Genomic DNA, 15127 nt, shown 5'->3' with positions numbered 1-15127 from the left:
TCCTCCCCACCTTTCTGGTGCCATCCAGAAAAACTCCCTACCATACAGTCTTGGTGGCCACTAACTTGACTGGCTCACTGCCCATTGAGTGGAACCGCATCCACATGGGTCTCTCTTCCTCGCAGAACTTGCCAACTGGGGGCAGCAAAGGGAGCTCCGTGGGATGAAGTAGCTCACTGCAGCCTCCAGCTGTACCTGGGCTTTAGCAATCCTCCCTCCTCAGCCTCCCAAGTAGCTGGTACTAAAGGTGCACACTGCCACATGCAGCTAATTTTTTTATTTGTTTTAGAGACAGAGTCTTGCTATGTTATCCAGACTGGTCTCCATCTCCCAGGCTCAAGCAATCCTCCTGCCTCAGCCTACTGAGTAGCTGGGACTACAGGTGGGAGCCACCATGCCTGGCTAACGATGACCTGTGTGACTTGCAAGCCCAGCTCCATCCCTGAGTAACTCAGTGACTCTGAACAAATTACTTGACTATCGAGCCTGTTTTCTTCACCTGCAAATGGGCTTCTTCGCAGCCCAGCACATTCACTACCTTTTCTCCTCAGCCGCCTCCTTCTTTACTGTTCTGGGATGTTACCTGCCTTTCTAAGCCTAGAGCTAGTGGGGTCACTACACCAGAACTGCTGCCCCAGGACTCCTGTGCTCTGTCCTGTCTGCCTTCTGGAGACAACAGAACTGCTCTTGGTGGCTCCACCGCCCCTCCCAGGACCCCTCCTCCGGGGTCTCGCAGTTCGGGTTGGGGTCTGTACTGATGAATCCCAGAGACCCAGCACAGCCTTGGAGGCTCACCGGGGTCTCACTGCCCAGCCTGGAAGCACGCGGGGCAGAGACCTGGGCTTCTGATCTCTGCCTCCCTGCAACCCCTCAAGGAGCGCTGCGCAGCCCGTAGGCGCGCCAGGGCCGTGGGTGGACTGCCTGCCTGCACATTCTCGCACCTTCCTGGAGGAAGCGTCCAGAACAGAACAAGGAAGACCAACGGCTGGGTGGGGTTCCCTCGGTGGAGGAGCCGCAGGGGCCCAGCTTGGGAACCGGGTTATCAGGGGTGTGGCTCTGCAGAAAGCGTCCTGCCACGTCTCCCTCCCTGTCGACCTTGGGGAAGGAGAGAGGCACCCTTGGGGACAGAACTGGCCAGTTTCACCGGCAGCGGCTTCCGCAGGAACGGGGGAGGGAGACAAGGGGGCGGGGGAAGACTTCCTCTTGGGCAGGAATGGGTGTTACATAGCTGGATCTTTAAGCATCAGAAAGACAGCTACCAGACCCACTATGGCTGGGATGTGGCAGGGGATGGGAAAGGTGGCCCTGTCCCCTCCGAGAAGGGGCCATTAGCCTGGGGAGACGCTGTGAGCAAACCCCTGAAAGCCTTGTGGGGCCATCATGTGTGCTCTGGAGTCCTCTTGTGGATTCTTGCGGTAAGTGCATACAGGCTTGCAGTGCTTTTCTCCCACGTTTTAACCTTTAGCTTGTTCTCTCCTCCTCCCACCACTCTTCCCAGTAAATGACACCTTCAAAACCACAGGCACACTCGAGCAATACGTCTGTTGTGGATACCATGAGAGTCACTTCCTAAATACCCTGAAAGAAAGAGCTTTTTGACACACAGTTAACACACTTGTCTGCTCCTGGGCACATGCCAATATTTGCTCATTGAAATTTCCGTCCCTCATCCACACTAAAAGAAACAAAATAGCTCCTCCAGTTGTCTGGCTTTTATTATTACTTGGAATCCATGTCTGAAATCGTTTGAGTTTCTTTTTTTTTTTTTTTTTTTTTTTTTGAGATGGAGTCTCGCTCTTTCACCCAGGCTGGAGGGCAGTGGCGCGATCTCGGCTCACTGCAAGCTCTCCGCCTCCCGGGTTCACGCCATTCTCCTGCCTCAACCTCTCCGAGTAGCTGGGACTACAGGCGCCCCCCACCACGCCCGGCTAATTTTTTGTATTTTTAGTAGAGACGGGGTTTCACCGTGGTCTCGATCTCCTGACCTCGTGATCCGCCCGCCTCGGCCTCCCAAAGTGCTGGGATTACAAGCGTGAGCCACCGCGCCCGGCCTAATCGTTTGAGTTTCTAACTCATCCACCAACCAAATGTCATAAACCTTTGTGGGAACTGTGAAAATAAGAACGAACAGTGAGCCAGTCGTTCATTCATTCACTCACTCATTCAGCAAGAACTTACTGAGCACTTCGTTTGTCCAAGCAAGGATTGCTTGTGCCATCATGCTAAGAGCACAGCCTGTGAAATCAGGCATACATGAGGCCGCCTCCCCGCTTGCTTTCTATTAATACAAGCTTTGTGACATTGAGTAATACATACGAAGAACCAGTTTTCCCATTACTTGCTAAAACCGGGATGATAGGACCACCTCATAAAGGTGCGGTGAGGAATAAATGAGATAATGTCATAAAGCACTTAGCTCCTAGAGTGGCGGCTGCTGCTGTGATATACAGAATGACCACCAGGTCTGGAAATGTATGTGAACACAGAATTCATGGCTGGTTGATAATTAAACAATATTGCCTGTGTCTCCGGACTTTACAGCCCCCCTGTGTTGCCCCTGCCCTTGATGAGTTTTCAGTCTAGGCTACTGGTTCTCAAAGTATGGGCCCCAGAGCAGCCACAGCAGCATAACCTGAGAATGTGTTGGAAATGCAAATTCTAGACCCTCTGAATCCGAAACTCTAGGGGTAGGGCCCAGCCATCTGTGCCCCAACAAACCCTCCAGTGATTGTGATACACGCTCCAGTTGGAGAGTTACTAATCTAGTGGAAAATGACACAAGTATAAGCAAATAACTACAATACACAGACACGTTCCTGAAGAAGTGACGTCATGGGCAGGGCTTGAAGGAAGAACAAGTGTTCTCAGGTGGGCATGAGCCATGTGAGGAGAGATTGGCACCTACAAAGCCCCGGATGCATGAAAGGGAAGCGAATGTTGAGGGAACCACAAGTGATTTGGTAGGGCTAGAGGAGAGGGCTAAAGAGCCAGCTGGGGAGTGTGGGAGGTGAGGCTGGGAAGGGGGGCAGGAGCAAGACTATGATGCCCTTTATGTGCCCAGATAAGGAATTTAGATTTTATCCTGTAAGTGAAGGGAAACATGCAAAGTTTTTAATGGAGAAAAATACGACCAAATTTGAATTCTAGAAAAAAAGCACTCTTGCAGCATTATGGCCTGTAGGCAGGAAGATCAGTTGGAAAGCTACAATAATGGAAGTGAGAGTCCATGTGGGCCTGAACTCAGGCCATGGCTATGGAGATGTCGAGAAGTGGGTGGGTTGAAAGATATTTGGGAGGAGAACTGGCAGGACCCGCTGGGGAGGCGTGAGAGCGGGGAAGGTTGAGGGTATCTCTGAGGGTTCTGCTTTGGTGGTATTTCTAGAAAAGATGGAACCGGCGCAGAGAAGCAATGACTTCAAGTCCAGACACATTGAATTGGGGGAGCTCAGAAGAAAGCTCTGGGCCGGTAGCTGAAGCAGAAATCAATTATGCCTCTGTTGTTTATCTCCCAATGTTTTTCATGCAGGCATTCATTTCAGGAAATACTGGATTCCTCTCATGTACCAGAAAGGTTCTAGGAGGGAGTGAAAAACACAATAGCCAGAGTCTGCTCCCAGGACTTACGCAGTGGGCGGGGGGACCAGCAATACATAACCAAACAGATACATAAACAAACATGTTTCAGGTAGTGCCAGGTGCTGTGAAGAAAAGTAAGAGTAAGAGTGTGGAGGGGTGGGGGAATTCAGGCGGAGCAGTCAGGCATGGCCTCTCTGAGGAGGTGACACTGGGGCTAATTGAGAAGTCGGAACCAGGTGTGTGGAAATGGGAGGAGAGTGCTCCCAGGCAGGGGGAACAGCAAGTGCCAAGGCTCTGAGGTGGGAATGGGTTTGACATGATGGAGGGAAGGAAAGATGGCAGCACAGCCGGCCAGTCATGGGACACGAGGTCAGAGAGGTGGACAGGTACGTTTCTAGGGACTGGTGAGATGCTGTAATACATGTGAAAGTGTTTGGTGAACAATTCTAGAGCCATGTACAAAAAGGAATATGAAGATGGTATCTGCAAGAGGGAGAAAAGAAGAAACAATTCACAATTCTTAACTGAAGCAAGAAGCATTTGGGTCCGAACAGGAAAAACTCAGCCTATAACTGTCATGTGATATTAGAATAATTTCCAGAACAGATACTTTGAAAGGAAGAAGAAGGAGGAGGAGGAGCAGGAAGAGGAGGAGAAAGAGGAGGAGGAGAAGGAGGAGGAACAAAAGAAAAAGAAAAAGAAGAAAAGAAAGAAAAGAAAAATTTGCTTTTGCTTTAAGGATATGGTTAACAGGCCCAGGCATGGTGGCTCACGCCTGTAATCCCAGCACTTTGGGGGCCAAGGTGGATGGATGCCTGGAGGCCAGGAGTTCGAGACCAGCCTGGCCAACGTGACAAAACCCCATCTTGACCAAAAATACAAAAATTAGCCAGGCATGGTGGTGGGCACCTGTAGCCCCAGCTACTCAGGAGGCAGAGGCACAAGAATCTCTTGAACCCAGGAGGCGGAAATTGCAGTGAACTGAGATCGCACCACTGTACTCCAGCCTGGGTGAGAGTGAGACTCTATCTTAAAAAAAAAAAAAAAAAAGAATAGGTTAGCAGCTAAGCTGATGTAGGTGGTAGATGGTGGCAGATCTAAGTGCTGGCAGATCTTGGCGGTGGGGGATGGAAAGGTAACCCCTCCTAGTACAGATGGATGAGGATTTCAAAGCAGAGAGCGACGGAAAGGGGATGAGACAAGGGTCCTCCCTCCCCTGGCTAGACTGGGGCTCCTTCTGGTGGTGCCATTGCCCCCGGAGGCTGGGCAGAGGCGCTTCACCATCCCTGCAGAATCTGAGGCCAGACCAGAGGGTGAGGCCCACAGGCCTGGGCACGCTGAGCCTCACCCTTGCGAATGAAACCAGATGGAGAGACCCAGACCAAGGCAGAGAGAAGTGAGTTCAACTGGGTAGCTCATGCACCACCCCAGCCCAAAGAGCTCTGTCTTCTGCTTCCAAGGTTAAGTCCAGCGCAACTTCCCAAGGCACACCTTTAGCCACGGCAGGAAATAAGGGCTCCCCAGCCCACAGAGGGGCCTAACCAACTCCTAGGAGGAAAATGGAGCATCTCCGCCCACACAAACTACCCCCAGAATCGCAGGTGCCCCCATCCACAAGAGCAAGAGTGACCGGAGCTGGCCTTGCCACCACCAGTCTGATGTCCTCCTTCATACACCCCACAGACACCTTCCCTTCCCACTGGCTCCACATCCTGCCCCGCCGCCCCGTCTCCTGCCTCTGAACCTCTGCCTGTGTGTCTAGAACAGCCTCGTTCCTCTACTTTGTTGAGCCATCTCCCTCCCACCAGTACAGCCCAGCCCAACACTCCACCCACCCCACCCCAGGAAACTTACCAGGACTGACACTGGTTACTGCCCAGGCCAACATAAACAGACACACTGATACATACGCTCCCATCTCTATCTCAGCTCTCAGGAGCCTCGGCACCTCCTAGCCAATCACAGACCCAGCAGTGCCTTCAGTGAAAAACCAGACACTTTAACCATCTCTCCTCCTGACAAGGACGAAAGTAGAACCAACAGCGACATCAGAAAGGAAACTGCGTCTTACTCACTTGATGAAATACACAGCTCCTTCCTGGGTGGAATCCACTTCCCAGCCCTTGGGCAAATCTGTGAGGAAGCAAAATCACCAGAATGAGATACCCTGGGATCAAGCTCTCTTCCTTTCTTCCCACAAACCCCACCTGCACTTAGGAGGGGTGGGTGCCTGGACAGTCAGGAAAATCCAAAGATAAGCCAGCCGAGTTCAAACCAACCATTCCATCCTTTTTTGTCCGTGATTTCCAGCAGTGAGATTCCCAGCAAATAATGAGAGACATGGGAGTGGATGGGATGTCCTCCGTCAATGAGCAGTGAAGTGACCGAATGAATCATTGCCTGGCAGGATGCACTCATTCATTCAACAAATCTTTACTGAGCATCTACTGTGCGCCAGGCCCTTTGCCAGCTCCTGGATACAACAGGGAACACACAGATGGTTCCCCTGGAAGTGTCCTCAGGATCATCTAACCAGAAGGGCAGGTCACTTGCCCCAGGAACTCATCAGAGATCATTAACACCCAAGATCCGTGTAAGACTCAAGTCTCCAAATACCAGGCCAGTGTCATGGCCACCAGGCTCTGCTGCTTCTGGACAGGAAACCAAGGACCTAGGAAATCAGCCCCAGGGAAACGAAGAGACTTGCAGTTTTTAAAATCCTTTAATAGTGTCTCTGAAAAAATAAATTATCCGTGGAAATGCTCAGAGGAGAATCACAGAATCTCAGTGTGAGCAAGGAAGTTGACAGTGGCCAGGAGGCACCCAGGCAGTCCCCACAGGTGGATATAGCACCTCCATCTCCAAAGATCACTCGTAGGCACTATCTCATCCCACTCGCTCTCCCAAAACAGCCACCCTGGGCAGCATCCCACCTCCCCAGCAAACAGGATTCCTTCACCCCATGGCTGAGGAGGAGGAGCCTTTTGAGAGACCCAAAAGAGTCCACTGTCAGAGGTGGGGACAGTCAGGGAGCTGGCTGAGAACACTCCTTTTGGGAGTGCGAGCCTCCTGGCTGACATATTGGAAAAACAGGTGGGGATTCTCTTGATGGATAGTGACTGTACCTTTCTGGTCAGTCCACACGCCTGCCTTGTGTATGAAGTCTTACAAAGCATAGCTATTCACTGCTGGTCTGACTGTCTCCTGCCATGTTAGCAGCTGCTTTGAGGCACCAGCTGCTGGGGAGCAGTGCCTGGGTTCTGCAGAGTAGCAGGTCCAGTTTCTAATCATTCATTTTATTCACCTGTATTTATCAAGGGTCTGCATTTCCACAGTTGCCGCTGATGATGATGCTGCTGTTTCAGCAAAACAGGGCAGCCAGCAAGCCCAGCTCCTGCCAGGACTTGGCCCACCTATCACACCAGCTACCACTTAGAGAGTGCTTCCTTCCTCTAAGCTATGCACTTTACCTCTGCTAGTGCATTTAATCTGCATAGCAACATTGTACAATAGGTGTCCTCCGAAACATTTTCACCTATAACAGATGAGGAAACAGAGACCCAGACAGGTTCATCAACTGGCTCAAGGTCACACAGGAAGTGTCTGGGCCGGGATGTGAGTGCTGCTGTGCTGCCTCCAAAGCCCACACTCTTTCCTCTGTGCCGCTCCATAAATGCTACTTGTTCCCCTCTGTCTCTGTGGGAGGATGTTGCCATTCAGGAGGGCGTGGGTTGGCATTCTCCCCAAGTAGAGGGATCCCCATTGGGTCGGAATCATAAATAATTCTGCCACTGTGATGTGCCTGGGAAAGAGGCCAGTGTGGATTATGTCCCCTGCCTTTTTCTAGCAACTTCCCTCCACACTGCCCTCTCTGCCTGGGCAACACCAAGAGTGCTTATATTCCCATCCAGGCGGAGTGCCCGCTGAGGCAGCTGCCCTCCCGGCAAGCTCCGGGGGCATCTTAACCCCTTCCCAGACTTAGACAACCAGTTGGCTGCAGCCCAAAATGAAAGCATTGGCTCACAGGCTGGTAGTCATCTTCCACTCCTACCTAGGATGATAATGAGGTGGAAGGATTCAACCTGTAAACAGCTGAAACACTGAAGGTGACACCACCATCAACCTATCAACCTGGTAGAAGAAAACAGCCCTGGCCTTAGAGTCAGGAGGCCTCGCTGCAAGTTGGAAATACGATGGTGACAATAACAGCAGCAGCTACCTCCATTTTGGGAGCCACCTCTCTGATGTAATGCTACTACTTTTTTGAGGTTCATAATCCTCTCCCCGTTATAAAGATGAAGAAGCTAAGTCCAGGAAGAATTAAACCCCTAGTGCAAGAGCACACTGGAAGAAATAGAACCAAGATTGAGCTCAGATCTCTCTGCCTCCAAAATGTATGCCTTTAACCATGACACCACTTTGCTTATTAGTCAAATGGCCTTGAGCCAGGTACTTCCTCTCTGCTCTTCAATTTTTCTACCATAAAATGAAGAGTCGAACTCCATGATCCCTGAAGTATCTTCCAGAAATGATCCCAGCTCAGAAGCTAAAAAGAAAAGGACTCTGAACAAGTCAAAGGCTTCATCCTGTGTGTCCAGCAGTGCCAGCTGTGCCCATGAGTGACGGAGGCCTTGGAACCAGGCGCCTGGTGTCCAGTCCAGTGAAGCACTGGAAGGCGAGAGGGGGAAGGGCTGGAAGGCGAGAGGGGGAGAGAGATCTCCCTGCACTGTGACCCACACCCCCTCTTACTGGCCTGTGGGGGCATCATGAGGAGGATGAATGGCTGTTCACTTAAAGTACCCAGGCCTTGAGATTCTTGATGTCTCTACCTCAACAACTTAGACTGAAGTCTTTTTCTTTGGTTGTTTCTTCATTTCTGACCTGTTTGTGTCCCACTTTTCCCACTAGCCCTGAGGGCTACCAGTGATGTTTTCTCCATAATCAGCAATGAATATCAGCCTTGTCCCCTTTCATGTTTCTCCTCAGTGGGAGAAACAGGTGCGCCCGCTAGCCACATGGGGCCATTTACATTTGAATTAATTAGGATTAAAAATCCATCTGGGCACAGTGGCTCACACCTGTAATCCCAGCACTTTGGGAAGTTGAGGTGGGTGGATCACCTGAGGTCAGGAGTTTGAGACCAGCCTGGCCAACATGGCAAAACCCCATCTCTACTAACAATACAAAAATTAGCTGAGTGTGGTGGCACACACATGTAATCCCAGCTATTTGGGAGGCTGAGGCACGAGAATCTCTTGAACCCGGAGGCAGAGGTTGCAGTGAGCCGAGATTGTGCCACTGCACTCCAGCCTGTGCAACAGAGTAAGACTCTGTCTCAAAAAAAAAAAAAAAAATTCAGGCCCTCAGTGATGCTTGTAACATTTCAGTTGTTCATTGCCACATGTGGCTCATGGCAATTGTACTGGACAGAGCAGATAGAGAACCCTTCCATCACGACATTAAAGTTCTAGAGCACAGCACTGGGGGCTGGCTTCTGCCAGTTCAAGAGCCCTTGAGACAGGGGATTTTCTGACTGGGCAGAGGGAAGAAAGAAGAGTAAAAATCTTTGTCCTCAAAGTTCTGTCTCAGATACTAATTTTGGAGGTGGAAGCTTAGAGAGACACTGAGGTGAGCTCCAACCAGCCTGCAATCTCCCCCAGATGGCAGGCAGTCCAAATGCTAAGCTGAGTCCATCCATGGAGAAAGGAAAAAGTCAGAAGCAAAGTTGGGGCACAGGATTCCTGCTGCCACCTCAAGCTATTACATCCTCCTCAATTGCAAAGGCAGGGACAGACAGGTTCCTTACCTGGGCAGGAGGCGTGTCCACTCTGGATGGGTGACTTTGTCCCAGGGTGCACCCAGCTGGTTGACTTTTCCTCATCACTGCAGAAAGATCAATAAGAAAGTGTCACCTACAAGAGAGGCTTTTCTGAGTGGGACACTCATCTCCAGATTCACATTAACACCGACTATTCAATCCCAGACACATGAGATGGGGGCGTCCACGAGGCTGTTCATTCATTCACATTCACAGAATATTATTTACTAAGCACACTCTGAGGATTTCAAGATGAATAATATCAAATCCCTAACCTCAAAGAAACTACAACCCACTGGGAAACAAACGCATAAAAAGATAGCTCCAATACAATATGATAGGCACTATAATTCCTATTGTAACTATGCGTAGAATGTGTGATACCATCACAAAGAAACGAGTGCTACCTGGCATGAGGTTAAGGAAGGGGAAGCATGAAGGCTTCACAGCAGAGGCAATGTTAGAGATGATTGCTAAAGTCAGGTGGGAAAAACAAGGAAGGTCTCTAACTTGCAGCATCTCGAATGGATAAGAAAAGGAGGAGACTGCATGAACCCATAGTCCTTATGTATCAACAATGCTATGTATTTTTCATTCACGACATTCCCTCACACTAGGAATTTTACAGATTATGAATCTGAGGTTCAGAGAAATTAAGAAATTTGGCCACAACCAATAAGTAATGAAGACAGGATTCAGACCTAGATCTGTCCCCAACAAAACTCTTTCTAATACCTCACACCCAGCAAGGCAGGCTCCCCAGCAACACAGACCCTCTGGGCTCTAGATTCGATGGCAGATGAAGCCATCATCATTTCTCAATCTCCACCGACCAGGTGACACAGACTTTTCCAGAGCCAGATGTGACCCAGCAAGAAGCACCTGACTGTCTTGGCTACTTCAGGTATGTGGAGGAAGGGACTTTCAGATCACATGGATCACCCAGGCTTTAGGATGGCATCTTGGAGCCCAGGACAAGACTCTACTCAATGTCTTTAAGGTATAATGGATGTAGAATAAACTCCACTAAGAAAGACTCCATTAAACTTTTATTAAAGTGAGATATCGAATAAACTCCCTAAAAAATTTACAATTTAATAGTTTTGACTTATCTATACACCTGTGAAACTGCCACCAAAATCAAGATAATGAATTCCCAAACTTTCTGTGTGATGCTTTGTAATTCCTCCTTCCCACCCCCAACCCCTAGCTCTTTCTATCCTCACCCCTCTCCCTAACAACAACTGATTTGTTTTCTGTTACTATAGATTAGTTGCATTTTCAAGAGTTTTATATAAATAGAATCATACAATCATACAATACAATCATGCAATCATACAATCATACATCTTTGCCTGAATTTTTTTTTTTTTTTGACAGTCTCACTCTGCCATCCAGGCTGGAGTGCAGTGGCACAATCATAGCTCATTTGTAGCCTCAAACTTCTGGGCTCAAGCAATCCTCCCTCCTCAGCCCCCTGAGTGCTAGGACTACACTCTGTCTGGCTATATTTTTTCTTTTTTTTTTTTTTTTTTTGTGAGATAAAGTATCGCTCTGTCACCCAGGCTGGAGTGTGCAGTGGCACGATCTTGCCTCACTGAAACCTCTGCCTGGGTTCAAGCAATCCTCCCACCTCAGCCGCCCGAGTAGCTAGAGTTACAGGCATGCACCACCACGCCTGGCTAATTTTTCGTGTATTTTCAGTAGAGACAGAGTTTCACCATGTTGGCCAGGCCGATCTCAAACTCCTGACCTCAAGTGCCTCAGCCCCCCAAAGTGCTGGGATTACAGGCATGAGCCACTGTACCTGGTCTCTGGCTATTTTTTTGCAGAGACAAGGTCTTACTATGTTGCCCAGGTTGGTTACAAACTCCTGACCTCGAGTGATCCTCCTGCCTCGGCCTCCCAAAGCACTGAGATTACAGTGTGAACCACAGCACCCAGCTGTCTGACTTTTGTGCTTTTTTTCCATATTGTGATGTGTGGTCGTTTGATTCCATTTAATTGCTGAATAGTATTCCATTGTAGGAAACACCACAGTGTGTTCATTCGTTCACCTGTTGCTGAACTTACGGGTTGTTTTCAGTTCTGGGCCATTACAAATAAAGCTACTGTGAACATTTGTGTACTAGTGTTGGTGTGAAAATATGCTTTTTTTTCTATTGACTCCACTAATTTTCTCTAAGGTTGGACACCTGCTACAGGAAGAGATCTCCCAGCTAACCTACCCCTCTGATAAGCAAAGAAAAAACAAAGTCACTGTTCTAGTGACCTCTGAGCTCAGGCACCATTGAAGAAGACTCTAACATACTGGGTCTCTGGTCTTGGCTTTGGTCCTGGGAGGCAGTGGAAGACGAAGCCAATAAAAAGGAAGGGTTTGGAGAGAAAGTCAGCCAGTGCCCTCACCTCCATTACATCTCTCCTGAGATTTTCCAGCCCCTGACTCTCCCCTCCTTGCACACTGTCCACTCCCTCAGACTTCCTATCTATCTCTACCCCACTGGATATCACAGACTACCCTATCACACCCTTGACATTCCACCACAACCCTCAACTTCCTCTTCCCCTTGTCCTTGCACCATCTTGCACCCCTTGTCAGCACCACTATCTGGGACAATGCAGTCACAGGCTGTCTCCACTCCAGCACCAGGCTGATAGGAGAACTGGGCCTCGGAGAACTGGGGTCACTGCAAATCCAGTCTCCCAGCTTAGCTGAGCCCTGAGTGTCACCTACAATCTTCTTCAAGGTCCCCAGTCAGTTGCCATCTGCAGAATGCTCCAAGCCTTTCCCGCTAACCTCAGGTCCCAGGGCTGCCTCTGCTACCCAGCCCCTCTCCAGCACAGAGGATCTTATATCTTAATCGAAGAAAAAATAGAAAAGATTAGGTGGGAGCTTTCCCAGTATGCCCAATCACCTCACCACCAAAACTTACCCAGATTCTCACCCATCCTTTAATACTTGTCTTCCTCTGGAGAAGAGGTAGCCCTCTCTCCCCTTTAAGGCTAATCTCTCTGCCTGGGTTATCGTCCCCCTCCTCTTGCATCTTTTATAGAACCTCCTTCTATTGAGCATCCTAGCCTTGCATGTTCACCTCCTCTGTCTTTATGGGGTCCATCCCTTTATCCTCCTCCTCTGTCTGTGTCTTCTATAGTCTAAACGCTCTGCCTCCCGCTCAATGCCATGTCTCCTGGCAGTTTCATGTCTCACACTCCTCATTCCTAACCAAACATTCCACAGTAGTCTCTCCTAGCTTTCCCCGCTTCCTGGCCTTTCATTCACCAATCCACTGCAACCTGGTTTCTGTTCCCAGCCCTCTCCTGAAACCACTTTCCTAGACGTCATTAAAGGCCTCCCCTTCTCCTAAATCCACTAGGCATTTTTTAGCCTTTGGACCATTTGGCTTTTCTGCTGCATCCAATACTGTTGAATCCCTTCCTTTTTTCTTCTTAACATCCCTCTTCCTTGCCTTCTGGGGTGGCATTCTACCCTGGTCCTGGTGCCGCCCACCTCTGCAACCTCTCCAACCTGGCCTCTGTTCCTCTATCCCTTCCTTAACACTGGTGCTGCCTGGGGTATACTCTTGTCTTTTCCCTCGCACTCTTCTGGGTCGTTCTACCCCCACATGATGACCCTTTTCCAGCCCAGGCCTCTCTCTTCAAACTCTATCCTGTATATCCAGTTGTCTGTTAGACAGCATCTCCTGAATGTCCCCCAGGGACCTCAACTGCAGTGTTTCCCCACTAACCCTGTATTCCCCCTAATATGCACTCCTCTTGCCATATTCCTGACCTCTGTCAAACTCAAGCTGGAAATTCTAAGCTTCACCTTTGATTCCTCCCTTTGTCTCCCCTCCCCAGAATTCAAGCATTAGATGAATATTCCTGATTTGGTTCCTGAAGATGTCTCCCATCTCTCCCTCCCCTTCACTTCTATTCTCACCATTTTAATTCAGGCCCCATCAGCTGTCTCCTGGACTTTTGCAATTGTTTCCTAACTGCTTTCCATACCTTAAGTTTCTCCTCCTGCCTCTCGCTCAGCCTCAAATCATTGCCCAGGAAGCTACCAGAGACAAGGCTCTAAACACAGATCTGATGATGTCAAGTCCCAGTTTGAAATCTCCCTTGGCTTCCCATCACCTATAGGATGGAGTCCAGATCCCTTAGCTTAGCACATAAGGGCTCTCTCAAGCTGCCTCTTCCTACTTTTCCTCCTGGTCCTCTACAGTATTCCAGCAGCTCCACTCCATCTCCACTGAACCTCTCCGAGTGCTCTAGGTTCCCTGTTCCTCAGCCCCCACTGGTGCCTTTATTTCCCCAGGCCTCTACTTCCAAGGCTTCTTTCACTCTTGTCTCTCCTCCAGAATCAGCTCAAATGCTTCCTTCTCCGGGAAGCCCTCACTGAACTCCCTGGAGAGCATTAGTTCTTTCCTTCCCATAGCATCATGCAAATGCCTCAAGAATGTACCATATTATTTCCTAAGTATTGATTTCTGTTTTCTCCCTGTTACCTTAAAGTAAAAACCTATATCTTATTGTTTTTTATCTCCAGTGCCTAGCACTGCAGCAAAGAGTGGATGCCCAATAAATGTTTGTAAAATGAAAGAGGAAAAGAATCTGGATGGCAAGTAAGAGATCAGGAAGAAAGAAGAAAATGAACCACTTCATCAGTATACCTGAGGGGCTCATGGAAATTCACATTCTAAGACCCTCCCCCAATCCTCTGAATAGGAATCTCCTGAGGTAGGGCTCAGGAATCCACCTTCTTAATAAGTTCCTTGGGTGATTCTTATAAACGCTAATGTCTCTAGCCACTGCAGTTTTAGTATTGCAGAAGTTCTGTTATTTAAGAATCTGACTTAGGGTCAAGAACTTTAATGGAGTTAATTTCTAAGATAATATAATTACAACATCAATTATGATCATGGTGGTGATAATTACAGAAGAAAGGCCTAAAGCAAATGTGGAAACTTAGAAACACCAAAGAGAAACCACTGCCTGCCTGAGCCCCTGCAAAGGCAGTTTGGTACCCGGGGAAGCAGTGCACTAAGTCAGGAGATGCTGGGCTGAGTCCCAGCTCTGATTAACAAGTGGTTTTCTCTTAGACCAGTACTTCAATATCTCTGGACCTCAGTTCCCCGTTTGACAAATGAAGGAGTTGCTTCTAAGATTCCTTGTAGCTCTGATGTTTTTAAGTGGCTATCTTGAGGAAGGAAAAGCTCGTCAAGTGTGGATAACAGTCCAGGACACAGTGCTTCTAGACTTGCTATATTTCTGGAAGATGTCTATCCTGGCAAAAGATGACTATAGTAGAAGCGAGCCAAAAGACAGCCAGCAGGGCCACTTTGCTATAATGAGATTATGCCAGAGCCATTTTGGTTTATGAAATTAATATAACAGTGCTAAGATATTACTGAGAGTAGCAAAGGCGCTCTCTCTCTCAAGAATGCTAAACATACAGTGGGCATCATCCCCCTCCCTCTTGACCACAGCCCCATAAAGAAGCAGGACAGGAGAGGAGAACTGCTGTCCTGGGCATGCTGAGTCTGGGACGAGGGTTGCCAGGAACTGAGTGGTAGAGGCAGGATCTCCTGGTATGTTGTCACTTAGCCCAAGTCTTCCCATAGGAAAGTCTCGGGGGAAATGAAAGACCTACCTCTGGCCCTTTCAGGGAAGGAGCTGAAAAAACTCCAGGCTGGGCATTGGTCTAGTCATCCTCCTGGAGGCCTCGCATGT

General features: G+C 49.0%; 1 protein-coding gene across 14 annotated transcripts in view; it reads right to left on the bottom strand.

Moving 5' to 3' along the window:
• PLEKHA6 (pleckstrin homology domain containing A6) overlaps window positions 1-15127 on the bottom strand; it is a 159068-nt gene that overhangs the window by 142926 nt on the left and 1015 nt on the right. For all 14 annotated transcript variants that reach the window (XM_055234245.2, XM_055234246.2, XM_055234253.2 and 11 more), the window contains exons 2-3: window positions 9383-9459; window positions 5652-5709 (exon numbers count right to left, since the gene is read on the bottom strand). In XM_055234245.2, coding sequence (XP_055090220.1) covers window positions 5652-5709; window positions 9383-9459 — 135 coding nt within the window. The remainder of the gene's footprint in view (window positions 1-5651; window positions 5710-9382; window positions 9460-15127) is intronic.

The sequence above is a fragment of the Symphalangus syndactylus genome, chromosome 19 (assembly GCF_028878055.3).
Source record: "Symphalangus syndactylus isolate Jambi chromosome 19, NHGRI_mSymSyn1-v2.1_pri, whole genome shotgun sequence".
NCBI lineage: Eukaryota > Metazoa > Chordata > Mammalia > Primates > Hylobatidae > Symphalangus > Symphalangus syndactylus.
The sequence above is the reverse complement of the archived record's forward strand: the minus strand, read 5'-3'. Positions and strand labels throughout refer to the sequence as shown.